At 41.2% G+C, this 20,736-nt stretch overlaps 1 protein-coding gene across 1 annotated transcript in view; it reads left to right on the top strand.

Annotated features, from left to right (window-relative positions):
* Vwa8 (von Willebrand factor A domain containing 8) overlaps window positions 1–20,736 on the top strand; it is a 258,527-nt gene that overhangs the window by 204,921 nt on the left and 32,870 nt on the right. The window contains exons 38-39 of the mRNA XM_048341294.1: window positions 12,399–12,507; window positions 15,899–16,055. Of these exons, the coding sequence (XP_048197251.1) occupies window positions 12,399–12,507; window positions 15,899–16,055 (266 nt within the window). The remainder of the gene's footprint in view (window positions 1–12,398; window positions 12,508–15,898; window positions 16,056–20,736) is intronic.

Genomic DNA, 20,736 nt, shown 5'->3' with positions numbered 1-20,736 from the left:
TATGGAGGCAGACATCTTTGCACTGTGACCATAAACACTGTAAGTAACCATTGATGTTTTGTTCACCTTATCTTACCAGTGCATAGCACAAGCACGTGTTAGTCATTCACCAGCAGTACTTATGAACTAATGAATGAATGAATGCTCCTAAGCAGCCGTATTAGTCTTCCTTATTCAACTTTGCACATGAAAGTCAAGAAACTGCTATAAGAAGCTTTAGTGAGAGGAAAAAGGTTACCTATTCTCTTCGTTGCATCCTAGGAAATGCCTTTTTCTTTTAGATGCATGGGGGGGGAACCAACTAAATGGAAAATTCATATCTGGTAGCATATGACTTTAAAAACTTTTTAAGTTGACAAATGGACAAGTGGAATAATTATTTGAAGTTCAGGTCCTTACTGGGAGCTTGTTGACACAAAACCACCTTTCCTTGACACTTCAGTGTTTTTGTTCTTGTCTTCTTGAGTTATATGTTTCTCTCAAGTCTGGCTTGGATCAGTTATGTGGTTGAAAATATTCTGAGTCCTCTGCATGCCACATCTTTTGCAGCTGAGAACAAACATGTTTCAGGTTCTTAAGTAACTGAATCTTCATTCCGGAGGCACAGAGGGGCCAGCCACAGTCTGGACAGAGCATGCCTTAGCTAGGAAACATCACTTAGGTATTTCTAATATTTGCTGCAGTGACATTGAACTTCCTGAGTGAGGTCATGAAGGGACAACAGATCATGAGTGTCATTATAGGAATTGGAATTCTCATCCAACACTAATGACACAAAGCATCCTTGACAAAAATCCTGAGTTATTCTTCCCCAGTGTGAATATTAACATGATACATACCTAGCACATCTTTACGGAAAAAATGAATGTTCTGCACTAAGCCGTACCCTATTTGCTCTCAGAAAATAAGATGACATTAATACTAATAGCTAGCAAAAACACCCTACTGTGTCAGGTGATGTTTTAAGTGACTATGTGCTAACCTGTTTTCCCTTCTATGAGGTAGGCACCATCATCATTCTTGTCTTAAAGATCAGATACCTAAGAGCCAGGATTTGGATCCAAGCAAACTGGTTACAGGATATTTTTGAATAGTGGTAATACATGTATGTATCTGATAAAACTGAACAAAATATGTCTTTGATGGTCCTCAAGAAATGCTTTGAACTACACAAACCACCTCACTTCCCTAGGGAAAGCATGCATTAATATAACATACAGTTTTTTTTAAATACCCAGGTAGTAAGCTACTGTGCTATAATTCTTGCCTTCACTATTGTATATATGTGTCAGTACTGGGGCTTGAATACTGTCCCTTAGCCTTTTTGCTGAAGGCTGAAACTCCACAGCTTGAGCCACAGCTCCATTCTGGCACTTTTTTTTTTTTAATGGTTAATTGCAGGTAAGGGTTTCAGACTTTTCTGCCCAAACTGACTTCAAACTGTGACCCTCAGATCTTAGCCCCTTGAGTAGCTAAGTTGACAAATGTGAGCCAGCTGCCTTTATATTTTGATGTCGTCTGTCTGGATGAAGTTATAGGAGAAAGATGGAGGGTTTAATCTATGACTAGAAACAGGAAAGGGCTGGGCAAGATGACTCACCTTGTAATCCCAACTACTTGAGTAGTGAAGGTCAGGACAATCAGCTTGGGCAAAAAGAAATCCCATCTTGATCAGCAGGCACCACTGGTACTCTTCAAGGTATAGCAGGACATGTGATCAGCTGATTATCCATAATTTTACTTTATTTAGAAAGTATTTTTATAGAATCCCTTTGAGTTTTGGAAATAGAATTCTAGAATATGCAATTATGTAAACCATATGCATATAGAGAAAAGTTTTCCTCATGTACTATGATAAGACTTCTTTATAGTATAAACCTATGATGCATTCTAGAACACTGCACATATCCTGTGGTTGCCACAGGTGACATTAATCTTGTGGTCAGAACACTCTAAGATTGATTAAATTGTTGCTTCTCAATAAAGGGTGAGCAGAGCAGCTCTTGTGAGTAATAAGCGAACAGCAGTGCTTGGCCTTTATAGTAAGCAGACGTTATAGTAACTGTCACTAACGTGTGCCAGTACACAGAGGCAGACATGCCGTGTGTAATCTTAAGCAGATGCCCAGCATCACATTTCTAAAAACATCGAGGATGGTATAATCTTCTGAGACTAGCATTGTTGTTTTTTAGATGCTCTGGAACTGAATTATTGTTCTTCAGAGAATTGCTATTTCAGTTTTCATTTCATTATTTTTTAAGATGACCTTTCCCTACAGGAGCAGCAGTTCTTTTCCAGGTGTTCACTCCAGCACATTCCTCCCCCAGGAAGATGTCCCCAATCTTCTCATGTTATCTTGCCCAAGAAAACAACACAACTCCAATGCCAGTCTTCCTCCTCCTTTGTCTTCATTCAAGCAGTTGCTTGAAGACTAAAGAGTATGCCTTTGGTGAAGGAGTAATTCCAGGCTTAGAAGAGAGAGGGTGCTGTTCTTCAAGGAGGCTGTTGTTAGCTGCCGGTTTTCAGAGGGCAGCACTGGTAAATTCCCAGTCTAGCAGATTCCCCAGTCTACTTTCTTCCTATTTCTATCTTGTCCTCATTGGTTGTTTTGTATTTTCTTCTTAAAGTAGGATAATGCAATCAATTGTTTGAGTGCTTTGTTTTAACAAATTAGAAGTGTCACTTCTCCTTCCCCTCCACCCTCCCCCCCCCCAAAAACAACAACCTAGGTTTGGGGACAAAGCTCAAGTGGTAGAGTATTTGTCTAGTATGTGCAAGACCCTAGGTCCAATCCTCAGCATCAGAGAGGTTTTGTTGTTGTTTAAAGAAAAAGCCTCTAAGTTAAGAAAAAAACGCTGTTTTCATCAACTGGATTGACAGCTTATCTAGTGAGATTCTTGATGGCTTTCTTTTTCTTTCTGTCAAATAACAGATAAATCTGTGAAAGACTTCAGACTTAAATATATTAGATCTCCTATGTTAAATACAAACCAATAGAGGTTGGACCGAGGCCCCAACTGAAACATTGAGTAGCCAGATTACTAAATGTAGCTTATCCAGTGTACTTCATTAGCTGATATTAACTGCACAAAATAATAGGTCTCACTGTGAGATGTTTAGACATGCATATTGCATACTTTGTCTTTACCCTTCTCACCCCTTCTATCCTCTTTCCCCCCATGGTATATTTTCTAAATGAACAATAAGTAGAAATGGATATTTCTAACTAGGAAGCATATGATTTTTAAATCACTGAATTTGATACCCTCTGTGTTTCAGTTCATCTACCAACATTCTCAATGATTGCTTTTTCTTGCCAGAATGATTTATTTTCCTTCTGAGTCTTTCGGGTTTCAAACATTCAGGTTTACTGAGCAGAGGGAATATCCTTAAAGAACTTCATTGCGTTTTGGTTTATATAAGTCTACCAGCAGGAGAATTTTATCAGGAGGGGTGGGAGGACCACGAGCCACTCGGGGCTGGACTGCCTGTTAGACTCATTTTCTTTATTTATGGTGCATGTAACATGAGGGAGAACAAAAGTTCACTCCTGAGAGCCTTCTTCAAGCCTGGCCATCATCTTGCTCCTGCTAAAAGCACTGCCATGAGTACACTCTGTCACAGCCTCAAAGGTCACTTTTCCATTTGGTTCATATTGAGAAATACTTTAGATAATTATCTATCTTTTGTATCTAAGAATAGGAGCGGGGAGGGCTGCTTCATTTCCTAGAATTTTCTTTGCTTGGCTACCTAGGGCTGTCTTGAAATTGCGAAGTAGTGGATGTGTGGTCCACAGAGTGCACAGCACTTCCAATCATGGACCACCCATTTGTTATTTTTTGCTGTGTCTGGAGACGCTTTGTTCTTGCAAAGATACCCACTCCTTGACATAGGAGCTTCCTCAGTGACTGTCGGGCCCCTTTGTGTAAAACAGACATTTCCGCTTTGATTTAAATAGCCAGTTGAAAGGTTGCATTGAGTCCTAACTTTACCATGCAACTCGGACTTAGACTGGACCTTTGCCTTCACAGTGCCTAGGGTAACAGTGGATGTCACACCTAGGGTGATGACTGTTGTGAAGGGAGGAGGGGGAAGTAAGGGGGGAGGGGCGCAGAGGAAGGAGCACATCTTTTGTATGAGAAAATCAGGTCTAGCTTCTAAAAGGTGTCATCTGGCAGGGCAGCCCTCCATCGGCCGAGGGTGCTTGCAGTTTGTTCAGAATTAACTTGAAATCTCTGCTGGGCTTCCCTGTCTCGGTAGCATGTCTATTTAGTAATCTCCAAAGTTCTATGCTCCACCCAATTACATTTAAAGGAATGTGATTGAACACTTAAAAGTTCTTTAGAGGCTTTTTATTTTGTAGTATTGGGAATTGAACCTAGGATTTCATACCTGCTAAGCAAGTAATCATTTCCCCAGCCCTTTTGTATTGTTTTATTTAGTTGGTTTTTTGGACAGTGCCGGAGTTTGAAGTCAGGACCTCCCACCTGCTGAGCAGGTGCTTTATCATTTGAACCATACCTTCAACTCTTTTTGCTTTAGTTGTATAGATAGGATTTTGTGGTTTTGTCCAAGGGAAGCCTTTAGTGGCGATCCACCTTCCATATGCTCATATCCTAGCAGGTGCATCTACAGGCATGCACTATCACATCCAACTTAGTGGTTGGAATAAGATCTTGCCAACTTTTTCCTTAGGCTGGTCTCAAACGTCCATCTACCCAATCTCCTCTTGAGTAGTTGAGATTATAAGTATGCACCACATATCCAACTCCCTGTATTTTGTTTCTGCGATTGAGTCTCACTGACCTCCTGTTGAGGATTACAGTAATACTCCACCACACTCAGCAAAGTCTTAAGCTTAGTATCTCTGTAGTCGTGTGTTTTCCTACTCTCTCCCTCTGGGTCCTTCCCATCAGCACCTAAACATACTGAGGCTCTTTTCTGAAGCTCACAGTTCAGGCCTCTGTCACTCCTACTTAGACTCATTATCTACCTTCAGTGTCTCCCCGAGACCCATACTCACCCACAGCATCCCCTCGTATACAGAACTTCCCTTGGTAAAGTCACACAGAGCCTCCACATTGCTGAATTCAGGGGGCTGAAATCTATGCACATTGATCTTTGCAGGAGAAGGTGGCAGTGCCAGAGTGTGAGTGCAAAACTATATATTAATAGATTCACAATAGTAAAGAAACTGCAAAAACAACCAAGTGTTTCTAATTCTTATATATCTCAGTGTCAGTGTTACATGATATAAATTAGTGCACCCTACAGTTCATTATAAAGCTTTACTCACTGGTATTTTGAATTCTAAATTTGATATTTGCACAGCATGGGCCTTTCACAACCTAAAACTGTAAGGACATTTCTGAGTGAGGTCTAATACAATTCTTTTCTCCTAAGCCCAAACTTCTCAGCTTCCCTCCTACGTTCCTCCAATGAGCAGGCTCCTTCCTGAACATTTGGTGGCATATAGAGCATGGCAGCCATTCTCCAGCTTTGACGTGGCCCTAATGGTGGTGACAGTAATGTAGCCATTCATAGAGCCAGCAGACCACTGAGCTGAGCTGTGCTGTGCTGTTCCAGAATGCTACACTGCTGACCATGACAAGCAGATGCCTGCAATCACTGCCACGCTGTCTGCCTAATCCCACCCTCCTCACCCCAGCACCAACTCCCTGACACACTATCATATTATTGAGATACTTTCTATAAAAAAGAAAAGGTACAAATGTGAACATATGCAGTAAACACATACATGCATTAATATATGGTAATATAGGTGCTCATTACACTTCCTACTGTGACTTTTGCTCAGGTTCCCAGTGCTGATTGGAGCCATGAGAACCAGTATAGCTGCCTGGCAGGTTCCCTCCCACTGTGAACATCTGAGCACAAAGCCATAAATGTTCTCCTCTGCTGTCACGCCCTCCTGAACCACATGTGCTCAGTGAAGATTGCTTGTTCCTCCATCGCCTTCCCATGTGCCATTATTTGATATTCTGATAGATGGTTTGGCCCACAGCCACTGTCAAAAAGCAGGTACATGACAGGGCTGGGCCTGTGGAAAGCAGGAGATTATTATCTCTGGAGATCACAATACTGGCTTTATGGAGACTCGGAGGTACCTTGAGGAAATAGTTGGGGAAAACCAGAGTAAACCTTAGTAGGCAGTGACTTCATAAACATCTTTGTAGCCTGAGATGGTGAACCAACAACTGTGTGAAGAAGCATAGCTGGAAGCAGTGCTGGCTAGTGGCACAGTGTGGCTTTGGCAGAAACAAAAGAGAAAGTAAATGGGATGCCAGAAATATCTACCCAAGGAGCCTCTGCTGTAATAAGGTCCCAGCACTGATTTACTTAGCATCTCTATTTTCAGGAAAGAATTCCCCATGCTAAATGTTTTTTGAACATAATTGTGGACCTGTCAGAACCTAGGTCATATTTTTGCTTCTATCATGGTGGTAGTAGGAATGGCTTTTCTACTCTCCCTTCATTTTCCTAACTACAAGTAACACCTTAGAGAGACCTCTGCTAACCAAAAAGTATAAAATAGCTTTTAAAACTGCCAAAACAGCTTTCAGTTTTGGATAAAGCACCAAACACAAGTCCTAAAACTAAATTCAATCTAGCTAGGAAATTCCATGAGAGATCACTTAGCTTTATTAATAATAAAAATACATGACTTTCAGTGTCTGTTGTCAGGGCAACCTTGGACATTGTAGGGCCACATCATCTGCACACTCCTTAAGCATACTTGAGGTTGCCTTGGTGGCAAGCCTTGTCTGTGGCTGTGGGGGTTTGATGACTGAGCTTTAATTTACTTGAGTGTTGAATGTCAACCTTTTGAAAGCTCCTAAAAATAAGAGGCAAAAATAGAAAAGGTAGACTATATAAAGACTTGACAGCTTGTACCACCCCTGGTGTCTTGGAATTTAATTACCAGTTGTTTTTGTGTGACTAGTTAGAATACTGAATGTGCTTGTATAAGGAACAGGGAGAGGGGAATTTCAGTACCCATCAACTGTTGTCCTGCTAATTATTTGTGGGGTTTTAATATTTGTTTTTGACACTGACCTCTACACAATGGTAACATTTGGTGTCCCTTAAAACTCTATTCGTAAGTTTAACACCCTAACCCACAAGACAGTCTCTTGATCCTGTCCTTCTACCTTTTGTAGTTCTAGATTTCCTAAAAATCTTCATCTGTTGTTCCTCTCAATTTACAAAGAAGAAAGCGAATGAATAAGGTAGTCCAAAGAAAGGGTGTTATTTGGATGGGTTTTACAGCCCTCTAATATAATCTTGGGCAGTCATTCAAACAGCTCTTTGGACCAAAGAAGAGACTCAATGGCTGTGGCAGAGAGCCTCGCCCCCCCACCCCAGGACCCAGTGGAGGTCTGGTCAGAGACTAAGTGAGCTGAGTCCTTGAGTCAGAGTCAAGCTAAGGATGATGTGGGGTCTGAATTTAAGAACAGCAGAGAGCCAACCAGAATGCATGTGTTCTGATCCTGGTAGAAGATAACTCTCTACTGGGCATTGCCCTGCTGTATGCTAATTAGAGGCTGACAGGCAGAGCCAGAGGATAAGAGTGTAGAGAGAAGTCAGTATTCTCCCACCCATTCATTTGATATGTGAGACATTAAATACACCTGTCTTACACCTAAGCCACTGTGCCAACTCCTACTGTCATACAATAAAAGATAAAGGAAATATGAATACATTGTTAGCTCATCTTCCTTTTAACCCAGATCTTTGAGTGCTGTAAAAATTTGTGGTTTTGTTGCAAGAACAGTTCCTAGTGAGGGTCACCCAGTGAGATTCTTTGTCAGAGACTCTAAACTCAGAAAGAGAAATAGTCTGCCTAACGTATGAAACTGTAACCTCTCTGTACATCAGTTTGATAATAAAAATTTGGAAGAAAAAAAAAGAAAGAGAAATAGTCTAGGATGAAAATAGGAATAAGTTCCAGAATATCCACATAGAGGAAAGGAAGTTTTTGAAATATTTGTGTGTGTATATCACTATTACATTATAGTGTGTGTTTGTGCACATGTGCATGTGCATGTATGTGCTAGAACTCTGGCCTGGGTGCTATGCCTGAGCTTCTTTGTGCAGAAGTTGCACTTCTGCCTTTCTTGAGCAGTTTATTGGAGGTAAGAGTCTCACAGACGTTCTTGCCCAAGCTGCCTCCAAACCACAGTCAACAGATCTCAGCATCCTGAGTAGCTAAGATTATAGGTATGAGCCACAGATGCCTAGTTAATAATTTCTCATAGTTTAAAATATTTACCAAATGTATCACTCATGCTAGAAATGGCAATGTGCAAAGCCTTTAGGAGTATTCAAGCTAAAATGAGGAAGTATCCATCGAGTTGGATTGACTGTGGGAAGGTGAAAAAGGGGTCCAGTCCCCAGAGTCAGGAAGAAGAAGGGGCTGCTGGATGACTTGAAGAAGCCTATGAGAAAGAAATAGACTACTTTCTATACACAGTAAACCAAGAGCAAGCCACTGTTTCTTACCTACATTTCCTAGTCGTCCTAATAGGTATTCGTTTTCAGGGCAGAAAGTAGATCTCACAGGGCCCCCCACCCCATCCTGTCCTATAGTCCTGCTTTCTAACAAAGAAGTACACTTTCATTCTCCATTGTAATAAAAGTACTTAAAATATGAATGGCCTCTAAAGTTAGCTATTTAGTATGAGGATGTTTCAGCTACAATGCAATTTATAGTTATTAGTGATCAAAAGTCACAGTCTACTTTTTATGGCTGGGGAGAGTTGAAGGGGGCAGAAGATCATTGAGCACTGGAAAGCAAATATTTCCACCAAGCCAAGCAAAAACTGAAGATAAATCTCACACTGGATGGCTTTGCCAGAGATAGAATATGCAACAAACATACTTTTGTCATGCATCATCACTGTAAACGATACCGGTTATTTATGAGAGCTAGAGTGGTCAGTTTTTTATTTAGCTAAGCCAGCTGATAGCTGTAGAAGACTATAATTTCAGAGGACATGTTAATGTGACTTTTATTGTACCAAAATCTATGAGAGACCTCTCTGACCTATGGGTAAGGATAACTTCAGACAAGAATGTATTTAGATAGATGTGGTCAGTACCTTATCACAGCCTGTGTCACACTGTTCTGTGACATTTCTCCCTTTTTCTGTGCCTTGCTAGGAGCAGAAATTCTATTTCATGCATCTCTGTATCTCAGTAAGCAGTACATGCAGTATATACATGCACAGAAATGAATGAAAATAGTATACAACTGTAATAAGTAGGATTACTATGTTGCTATTATTATGGAGACTTTTAATGTCAGAAAACACAAAGTATGTGTTCATATTTTGAGATAGTAAAAATACATTTTTCTTCCCTTCTCCTTAAGAAATAAGACAACTACTTTACATGTACTTGGCTCCAAGTAACATAAATCCTAACCAAGTGACCTACATTGTTAGAATGATTTACTCATGCAGGGGATCAGAGCTGAGTAACTGCAAGACTGGTTTCGCAGTTCATCAATGTCATCAAAAGCACAGACTCTTCCACGCTGCCACCTTCTTGTTGCCACAAAGTGGGGCTGGTAAGGATGGTGTTCAGGATAGTGAGAAGCTTTCTTTCCAAAAGGGGGAAGATCTTCCCCAGAAGACTCCTGAAAGATTTTTCTCTACATCTCAGGTTACATGGTTCCCCTAGACCATTCCCAAAGGGGAATGGGAAAACTGTGCCTAATTCCATCCAACCGCAATTCACCTACCTTCTGTTTCAAAGGAAAAAGGGATGGATGTCATATGGGCAACTAGAAATATCTACCAAGCCACACCTAGTCTCCATCTGGAAAATGGTAATCAACTGTGTAGTCCAGTCATACCTCCAAGAGCTTTTTTTCTCAGAATCATATTCTGACTATTTATATCACTGATGTTTTTTTCTGAAAATTGTAAGATCAAGAAAGAACCTAAAATATATGTGCCTGCCCAGAATTATAGGATTTAGTGACTCATGTCCCTTTTACACTACTGACTTAACTCTGGAACATTTTTATGAGTTGTAATTTGCCAGATCCATGTTTGCTCTGTTTAAATTCATATGTCAGAGGATAATGATTCTTAGGATTATAGCACACTTACCTAAAAGGAGGTGGAGTATATCTGCTGTAAGAAATAAGTCAAGGATTTAGCATACATGTCACATTGCATCATAAGTTATAAGGGGCTGTTTTCTGATTTAGGAAAAATTTCAATCGCCTTATGTGAAATTCAGTAGTGTCTATTTCAGTCATGAGAATGACTTTCTTAGGCTTTTTTATATACGAGGCCATTTTTCGCAAGGAAAATGCATTCCAGCTACTTCTCAAAACATGTATCAAACAGCAGCTTACCTAATTTGAATGGTCAGTGACTCCTTTGCACACATCTGCCCCCAGAAAACAAGCTTCTCAAGTGACAGGCCTGTATTGGTGTCTAGTCCAGTTTCTGCCCTGAGTTGGACTGTCCCAGCCTTCCTGCTTTACATATTTTAATGAATCATTTTCAATTCATAGAAGAGTTAGCTGACCTAAAGTGACTTTAAAACGCCTGTGCACATCCACTCCTCCCATCCACAGGCAGAAATGTATCCTGTGAGTGAGGGCACTGGCACTCATTCATAGGAACATGAAATTATGCTAATCCCCAGATGCCTCGCTTTCCCAATTAAAGGTGCCTGGAATCTAACTTTATGTGTTTGTGTGGATTAGATCAGGGTTTGGCTAGTGATCTTTTTGCCAAGAGTTAGTCAGTTTTGACTAAGCATCTCCCAGCTCTAATTGGGTGTTGGTGTGGGGCTGTCTGTGGGCCATGTGAGCACACCATTTCCCAGTAGATGGCCTGGCAAAGCATGTGGTGGCAGAACACGCACCACCTTCTTTCTGCCAGAAATTTACAGCCACTTTTCGATCTCCTGGTGGCCATTATAGGTATCTTGGTAAATTCAAAATCATGATTTTGGAGGGAATTGAGAGGGTTACTAAAGATGACTTTTCGTTGCCATCTTTTTAGTACTTATTCTCAAAATACTATGCTCTCATAGCAGACTGGCTGGACTGTGTGAAATGTCTACAGGAGATAACTGGTATTTCGTACAAACAAAATTACTAAACACATGGGAACTTGTTTCTCATACCTCTTCCAGAGTTTCTTTTTAAACAACATACCAACACACACACACACACACACACACACACACACACACACACACACAAAGTGAGGAATAATGAACAATAGTTCTCTTCAATTAAACTGTCCTTGCTTAAACTAATACTGGAACTTCTTTTTTAGAATTTGCTTATGGGAGAGTGAAACCCCTTATAAGCAAACTAGTTCCATTATTCATTAATTGTGTCCGATTTTGACTAAAACTCCACTTGATCAACTTACATGAAGACTTGAACACACTGAATCAATCATGTCAATCAGTCAAGGGCAAGTTTGGAAGTTCCAAAAATGGAACAAGCAGTGATGGAAGAACGGTTCTGATTACCATTCCTCACTTGTGTGTGTGTGTGTGTGTGTGTGTGTGTGTGTGTGTGTGTGTATGTGATTGGAGACAAAACTCAGCTTCATGCTAGCTATGCAAGCATTCTCTCTTCAGCCACACCTCCAGTCAACCTTTTCTTCGGAAGAATTTCTTAAATTTTTAATTCATCTCCTTCCAACTAAATAGATATTAAATCTGAAGAAGGTTTTGCCAAACACAAACATCTGCCATGTCCTGCAGTCTAAGGTTCTAAGTTAACTTCCCAAGTTAAAGGAAAGAATTCTGTCAGGCAGTTTCAGGTTGTAAGAGGCAACTTATAAGCTGTTGTTGCTGGGTCTTGTGAATTAAATAAAAGTCCATCAACTTCATATCTATGCCTTTGGTCTAACTATCTATGATCTAACTGTCTATACTGCTGTCCCTTTGCAATTACCTTGTTTACAGAAGGAAAGAAAAAATTCCAATAAAGCAAACAGCTCAGAACAGGAGACCACCCTGTTCGTATTCCAGTGATAAAATAACTTGTACAGAATTTCTCCTGGGACAAAGACTGAGCCAGTGGTAAACCAGGCCATATCTACAACTTGGGACTGTTTTAACTATGCATACCTTTCTCACCCTTGCCCCCAATTTCCCTATTAACCTAAAGCAAATGTTTATACCTCTGAAGAAGGCTACAGAACTACTGAAGCTCTGTCTTCCCATGGCCACCACGTATTAGATCTCTTTTCTTTGCCCTTTGCCATGCCTCTTTATTTGCATATAGGGGTAAGTGGCCAGATCTAAGTTGGAATTCTCCAACTTTGGGTCTAGGGTCAAAAAACCTGGTTTCATCCCCAGATAGTGATCATGTTTCAACTCTTCATTTTTAGATAACAATCAACAGAGATAGTGGTGAAGATGTGAGCTCCCCCAAACACGGGAAGGAGGACCCAGACAACATGCCCCACGTGGGGGGCAACACTTGGGCTGGCGGAACAGGTTGGTAGCATTGCATTCTCCTCTGTGGCACTTCCCAAGACTTCCTGAGGCAGCACACCACCCCTGAGAAGTTTCAGAGGCCAGCAGCCTTCCTCAGCCTCCTCCAGCACTCAGCCCACAATACATACCTGGCATTTGAAGTTACACAGAACCTCCTACCTATGACCTAAGACCCTTCTTACCCTTTCACAGTAGCTTCACCAGTGAAAGGGGAATTGTAGAATCTGCCTCACAAGGTCACAGTAGGAATTAAATGAGATTATGATTGTAAAGCACTGAGCACAATGGCTGGCCTGAGGAATGTATTAAACTATTACTCCCTTCTAAATTCCGTTCTGTTGGGATTGTGCCAGAATCCAGAGCAAATTTTTTTTTGAGCAACTGACTTTGAAAAGAAATAATCCATGTCATCCACCTCTGAGAAGTGTGGGAAGGATACAAGACTTTGAGATAAGAGGGCTGGTTGCAGTTTGCAAGGATAGCTGTGGTCCATTCCTTCCTCTTGGCTGCCTGACTGGACCATTGTTCCCACCACTGTCGTCTTCCTTTTTCCTCCCTGCAGCTGGAGCAGACACATCTGCTGGGCCCCAGGAATAGGGCCAGACTGTGCACACTGTCTGAGCTTATCTCAGCTGTGAGGAGTGCTGGCATGGGCTCCATATTTCACCTTCTCTTAGGATGGTCTGCACCTTTGGCCTTGACACCCCACAGGAAATGGGCTTCTGTGCTGAGACAATGTGCTGTCAAGTAGGCCTGAGGACTTCTTGCCTAGTCTGTTTATTCATCAACCATCAGCTTTAAAGAATAGCTATTTTTAGAAATGTCCTTTGATCTGGAAGTTACTGACAAGCCAGTAAGATTTAATCCGTGTGGAATGCATTGTGGAATGAGCTAACCAGATGTAAACTTCCCTGCGGTGGACTACTTCAGAGTGAAAGTTCTTTCTGTTCATTGGGAATCTACTAACTCCTGTATCTGTCTAGACCAAAGACCCTCAGTCTCCTTCCAATAGGTCCACAAAAAGCACCTTGCTTTCAACTTGCCTTTTCTCACTGTAATTTTTCCTCCCTTAGAGTTCTATAGATTGAACTTAGCCGTTCTTCCAACAAATCATTTGATTCCTTTTTTATCATTAGGACCACTTCCTAGCCCACTTAACCCTTACCTTATAAATGGGTTTAAGATATCCCAAGCTTAACTTTGAAGTTATGCTTCAGGACCCACAACAAGCATTTTCATGTACATAGTATGAAGTAAAAGCTCTGGAAAGTAGTACCATGAAGAACTTGCTTCAGGTGCTCTCTACCCTATGGGGCCATATGACTCATTTTGGCCATCACTCAGTTAGCCACTAATGGTGGTAGGTCCTTTACTCCTTTACCAAAACAATGACATCAGATGCCTAGGAAGCATTAAGTCAGGTTCATGTTCTAGCCTGATTGAAGTAATACCTCCTGGAGGAAAGGAGTCGGGGCTGGGAATATGGCCTAGTGGCAAGAGTGCTTGCCTCGTATACATGAAGCCCAGGGTTCAATTCCCCAGCACCACATAGATAGAAAATGGCTAGAAGTGGCGCTGTGGCTCAAGTGGCAGAGTGCTAGCCTTGAGCAAAAAGAAGCCAGGGACAGTGCTCAGGACCTGAGTCCAAGGCCCAGGACTGGCAAAAAAAAAAAAAAAAAAGGAAAGGAGTCAGGACCCAGACTGAGCATTCTACAGGTTGTCTCTGCCTACTTTAGCTTATTGTCCCTGCCCACTTTCACTTGTCCCCACCTACTTTAGCTTGATGTCTTCGCCCACTGTAGATCATTGACAACACTGCCCTTTTGAGGTTGAGCATATTTTAACAAGACAAATCCTTTCTAGCTAGCCAGTGTCTCCTCTGTTTCTTAAAATATTACCAGTCTGGCCAAGAGACAGCTTTTTAAATTATTTATTTTTTTAGTAAGCAGTTGTACTATGGAAGTATTTAACTATCAATATTAACACAAACAATTCATGAAATAGTATATGGCATATACTCCTAAGCATGTAAACTTGGGTTCATATTGAAAGACTCTTCTGAAGCTATCGAGTTCAAGGAGAGAAACTGAAGTGATGCTGAGGAGCATTTATTCATCCATTCATTCATTCATTCATTCATTCATTTATGAGTATTGCTGAGGAGTGCCTACCATGTTTGTGCCATGCACTGGGAAGATAATATGACCTGTATATCACTCAGTGCTTATGGTCATGATATATGTATCTCTGTTCTCATGATGCTTACAGTCCAGGCACTTTGCACATATTATTTAATACTCATCTTTTCTCCATGTTATTGCTATTTCTGCTTTCCAGGGCAGGAAAACAAGGCTTAGAGAAGTAGCTTATTCATTATTATATATTATTCAGAGTTCAAAGTCAACATTCATATAAGTAGCTTCAAATCTAGACTAAGTTAGTGATAATGAGATCACATAACCTCTCTGTGCACCATTTTTACTATTTGCAAAACAAAGAAAATGTTATCTTCTGTTTAACTATATCAGTATCTTAGGGGAAAATAATGAGTAGAGAGTGCTGACAATATTCAAGGCACTCATATAAGAGCAGTAGTATGAACATAAATAAAATAGGACACCTCCCATCATGTAGTAGGTGAGAAAGAAAAAAAAGACCAACAAATAGAGCACAGAAGCATTGATCCCAGTGAGGTAGGGGCATCAGATAAGATGTCATAACATTTAGGCTGAACCTTGAAATATAGGTAGGATTTGGATGGATGAAAAGAAAGGAAAATCAACCAAGATAAGGGGACAACTTTGTTTTCAGTAAAATAACATTTATTGGAATTTTTTTTTTTTTTTTTTTTGGCCAGTCCAGGGCCTTGGACTCAGGGCCTGCGCACTGTCCCTAGCTTCCTTGTGCTCAAGGCTAGCACTCTGCCACTTGAGCCACAGCGCCACTTCTGGCCGTTTTCTATATATGTGGTGCTGGGGAATTGAACCCAGGGCTTTATGTATACGAGGCAAGCACTCTTGCCACTAGGCCATATCCCCAGCCCTATTGGAATTTTTAATTACTACTTAAATATAAATTACTATGCCTGTCAGGACTATCTTTTTTTTTTTGGCCAGTCCTGGGCCTTGGACTCAGGGCCTGAGCACTGTCCCTGGCTTCTTCCCGCTCAAGGCTAGCACTCTGCCACTTGAGCCACAGCGCTGCTTCTGGCTGTTTTCTGTATATGTGGTGCTGGGGAATCGAACCTAGGGCCTCGTGTATCCGAGGCAGGCACTCTTGCCACTAGGCTATATCCCCAGCCCTGTCAGGACTATCTTAAAGCCATGATCCAATTTTTGTTTCTTAGGCCAAGTTGAGACTTACTATCTAGATTATCACATGTTCCTTCTAGGAGGAAGAGACACTGCAGGACTCGGGGGGAAAGGAGGTCCTTACCGACTGGATGCAGGACACCCAGTGTATCAGGTCTCTGATGCTGAGAAGGATGCAGTTCCTGAGGAGGTCAAGAGAGCTGCAAGAGAAATGGGCCAGAGAGCATTTCAACAGAGGTGAGTTTTCTCCACATAGAACAGCATTGGAGACTGATACATACACACACACATTAATGGATGCACACATATACACACATACTAAGTGCTAAGGTGCAGAGGCTGTGCCTTCTGACATTTTAGACAAGCACAAGGTTAGTGGGCTAATAAAAAGTAGGCTTGCCTCACAGCCAGGATTTGAAGATTAGAAGGAAAGCAGTAGCACATCCCAAGAAAGGAAAACACAATCCACAGAGGTACCAGGACAGAATGAATGGACTGATGAAAGAGATGGGCAGTGAAATTGTATGGGGAAGCCAGTGAGGGGAGGCTTTGAAATCCAGGTGGATTTGGCCTTCAGATGGTGGGAAGTTATGGCCTGTTTTAGCCCCATCTAAAAAGTAAGAGGAAGTTTCAGAAGTCCACACGTGTTCTTTTTTTTTTTTTTTTTTTTTTTTGGCCAGTCCTGGGCCTTGGACTCAGGGCCTGAGCACTGTCCCTGGCTTCTTTTTGCTCAAGACTAGCACTCTGCCACTTGAGCCACAGCGCCGCTTCTGGCCATTTTCTGTATATGTGGTGCTGGGGAATCGAACCTAGGGCCTCATGTATCCGAGGCAGGCACTCTTGCCACTAGGCTATATCCCCAGCCCATCCACACGTGTTCTTGAGCTAGTGAAAACTACCAAAGAACCACCCACAGCTCATTTTAGACTGAGGAACTTGGTTTGAGATACAAATTTTATATTTTTGTGCTCAATGAAAGGAGCAGAGTGCACTTAGAAAAGAAAAAAAAAAGCATGCCAAAATGTGTGTGTTATGCAATTCCACCCACATAGAAACATCTGCTATTACATTGCGTGCTGTGTGCTGTGCTTTCACATCCTGTAAGTAAACAGTACAAAACAATAGAGACCAAAATGCAAGTTGTATAAGCCACACCCACAGGAAAGACTGGAGGTCCTAGCAGGTAAATAACCAACTGCTCATTAGAGGCAAGACTATATAGCCCTCCACTCTTCTGCAGCTACCCAGGTAGCTGCCTTTGACAGCTTACTTGTCTTCACTGTGTCTGACTGTGCTTTTCTGGTGCAAAAGAATAGGGGGACTTCTTTCTCCCCCCCCCCCCACCAAGGTTATAAGTATAAAGAACTATTTTAGGAATGAAAGTAGTTTCAACTTCTTTAACCCAAAAAAAAAAAAAGGTCATGAAGGCCAGACATGTTGTTGCACACCTGCCATCCCAGGATGGAGGCAGAAGGATTTGAATTTGAGACTGATCAGGTCTACATAGAAGACCCTATCTCAGAAATCAGTGCTGGAAGAGAATTAGTTGGAAGTCTTGTTGGAATTAAAAATTTGCTCTACATTTCATATAAATAATAAGTGTCCACTAGGGAGGAGAACCTAATAACTAGGTATGCATCATCATTCTCCCCTCCCAACTAATGAGTTGCTCTTGTTGCCAGGGGCAAGTTCTCACAGGTAATTATCTAGAGCAGACAAGCAAATAGAGCAATCTGGCATACAAGTGTCCACAGGGAGGGAGAAAGGCTATCAGTAGCACTTGGACACAAATGACCAGTGCCTGCCTTCTCTATTGCCATGAGGGATGAGAAGCCTTGTTCTGTTAAGAATCATTGCCCAACAAACAGAGAGGTCATAGGATAATAAGACAACTGGATTTACTGGATACAAAAGAGGTAGAGGATGTAGACAAGGGCATAAGGAAAAAGAGTGTGTACCTTTTACTAGAAACTGCAGAGGGTAGACTGTTGAAGTAAAAGTGAATACCATAATGATTGAAGACAGGAAGTGAGAAAGAATATGAATGAAAGAGGGAATAAAAACAGAGATCCAAGGAAGGACAGGAACAAAGCAAACACCAAGAGAAAAAAAAACGTTGCTTTCTACTTTCACGTAGAAACAGAACTTTCAACCTGTTTGATGAATATTCTACTTAGTATGGCTGGAAAAAAATTGAGCTTTTTATTATAAGACCTTTTGAAACACAAAATAAAAGTAGAAAAACCAGGCATAGTAGACAGTGATTGGGAAGGCTCCCAGGCAAAAAACCTTCATGGTCCCTCAATCAATCTCAACAGAAAAAGCTGGGCATTGAGGTGATTGTCAGTTGTTCCAACTACAGCAGAAAGTATAAATAGGAGGATCATGGTTTGGGCCAGCCTGGGCAAATCAAAACACTACTTTAAAAAAAAAAAAAGGAAAAGGGTCAAAGCAGTAGAGTACCTGACTAACAAATGCAGAGCTCTGAGTTCAAACCTCAGTACCACTAAAGAGATGGAGAGTGGGAAGGGAGGGAGGGGGGAGGAAGGGAAGAAGGGAAGAGTAAAGAAAAATGGGGGAGGGAGAGAAGAAAGACAAGATTACCTAAGGTAGTCTATCACTTCATTAAGTACTTTAGAGTGTATCTTTACAATATAGGAACTCAGGGTTGGGGATTCAAATCAGTGGAAGGGCACTTGCCTGGCAAGTGCAAGGCCTTGAGCTTGGTCTGTGTGTGTGTGTGTGTGTGTGTGTGTGTGTGTGTGTGTGTGTGTGTGTGTGTGTATAGTTTTTTCCTTTATTGTCAATGTGAAGTACAGAGGGGTTACAGTTTCATATGTAAGGCCATGAATATATTTCTTGTTCAACTTGTTAACCTCCTCTTTCATTTGAGCTTGGTCTTTAGCTCTGAAAAAAAAAGTAAATCCCACAAACAGAACCCTATTATCATAATTGTGTTATTTGTTTGTTTGTTGATCCTGGGGCTTGAACTCAGGACCTGGATATTGTCCCTGAGCTTTTTTGCTCAAGGTTGGTGCCCTATCTCTTGAGCCATAGATCTACTTCTGGCCTTACTTGGTAGTTAATTGAAGATAAGAGTCTCATGGACTTTCCTGCCTGGGCTGCTTTCAAACTGTGATCCTCAGGTCTCAGCCTCCTGAATCTCTAGGATTACAGACATGACCCCCAGTGCCCAGCTTTATCAGGTCTTTTTAAGGTGATAATTCTTTACAATCATCAAAGAACTCATTTTTAGGTTGTTTTTCTACTCTGAGCACTTGTAGAATGAGGTCAAGTACTGCCACTTATGCTTTTAAGAACACCTATACTTTTTTCCATAGCTCTTTCCTGTCTTTCCCTTCTTATTATGCGTGTGACTAGTAGTTGTCTCTTCAACTGGAAATTCCTTGAGGGGAGAACCTGCTGCATGGCAAACACTGCTACATATGAAACAAATACACACGTGTACAGGAATAATGTCAATAATTTAGAAGTTGTCCCTTCATGTTCATGGGAGATTGGTTCCAGACCACCTCCTTCACGCAAAGGTCCCAAAATATTCACATCAAATCTCTTACATAAAATGTATTAGTGTTTTCATATATCTTATACATATCCTCTTGTGTATTTTGGTGGATTTCATTGTGGTATTCTCATACATCATATACAGACTTTTATAATACTCACTTTCACATCACCCTCTTCTTTCTTCTTCTCTATCCATATCCCTATTATGAATAATATGCAATAAAATGTAAATGATATAGAAATAGACAATATGCTCTATTATTTAAAGAATCATGATGAAGATTCAGTCTGTACATCTTAAACAGAAAAGCAATTTCTAGTAGGTTTTTATTTCTTCGCAGTGTTGGGATTTGAACTCAGGGCCCTGCATTTATAGGCTAGTACAATCACTTCCAGTCCTGTTTTTCCACTGGTTTTTTATTTATTGATTGATTTATTGTGTGTGTGTGTGTGTGTGTGTGTGTGTGTGTGTGTGTGTGTGTCTGTCTGTCTGTCTGTGTTCTGGTACTGGGACTTAAACTCAAGGTCTAGGCACTGTCCCTTAAAGTTTTCACTTAAGGCTGGCACCCTTTATCCACAGCTCCACTTCTGGCTTTTTAGTGGTTAATTAGATAAAAGAGTCTATGAACTTTCCTGCTCAGGCTGGCTTCAAACCACGATCCTCAGATCTCAGACACCTAAATTGCTAAAATTACAAATGTGAGTCACTGGTTATTTTTAGAATAGGGCTTCTCTTCTTGCCCAGACACATGCATGAGCCACAATCTGCCTACTATAGGCTTCCAGTCATCATGAGAATCACAGGCTTGTGCCTCCACATCCAGCTTCCCTTCGTGGAAACAGTGTCTGCCTCAGCTGCCCTGACACCACCATTCTATCAATGTCAGCTTGCCACATAGCATTGGATGACTATGCTCAACAGTGAGAAGGGGTCTCATACAACTTTTCTGCCCAGGCCTCCCTCAAGCTGAGATTCTCTGATTCTTAGCCTCTTAAGTGGATAGGATTGCAGGAGTGAGTCACTACATTAAATAGTTTCAATTTGTTACTTGAATCTGCTGGTACAAACCCCACACAGAGATGTAGAGAGTTCACTGTAATGGCATCATACTTGAATACTTTGAGATCAGAGATTGGCTGAGACTAGACAGTTATAGACATCAGCCAGACTGTGTACTCTACTACCTCAAAGAAGCTAATATTACCAATGGGTTCCTCGCAGTGTTTAGTTAGCATCCATTTGTGTGTGGCTTAAGCCAGATACTGGTTCCTACATACCAAGAAGTGACTGATTCAGATAGTCTAGCAGAAGGAAACAAACATAAGGCATGCCTAACATGTAACAAACATTGTGTCAAGAAGAAATGAATGAAATAGGCACTAAGGTAGT

Source organism: Perognathus longimembris, chromosome 3 (assembly GCF_023159225.1).
Source record: "Perognathus longimembris pacificus isolate PPM17 chromosome 3, ASM2315922v1, whole genome shotgun sequence".
NCBI lineage: Eukaryota > Metazoa > Chordata > Mammalia > Rodentia > Heteromyidae > Perognathus > Perognathus longimembris.
This window is presented reverse-complemented; position numbering and strand designations above follow the sequence as displayed.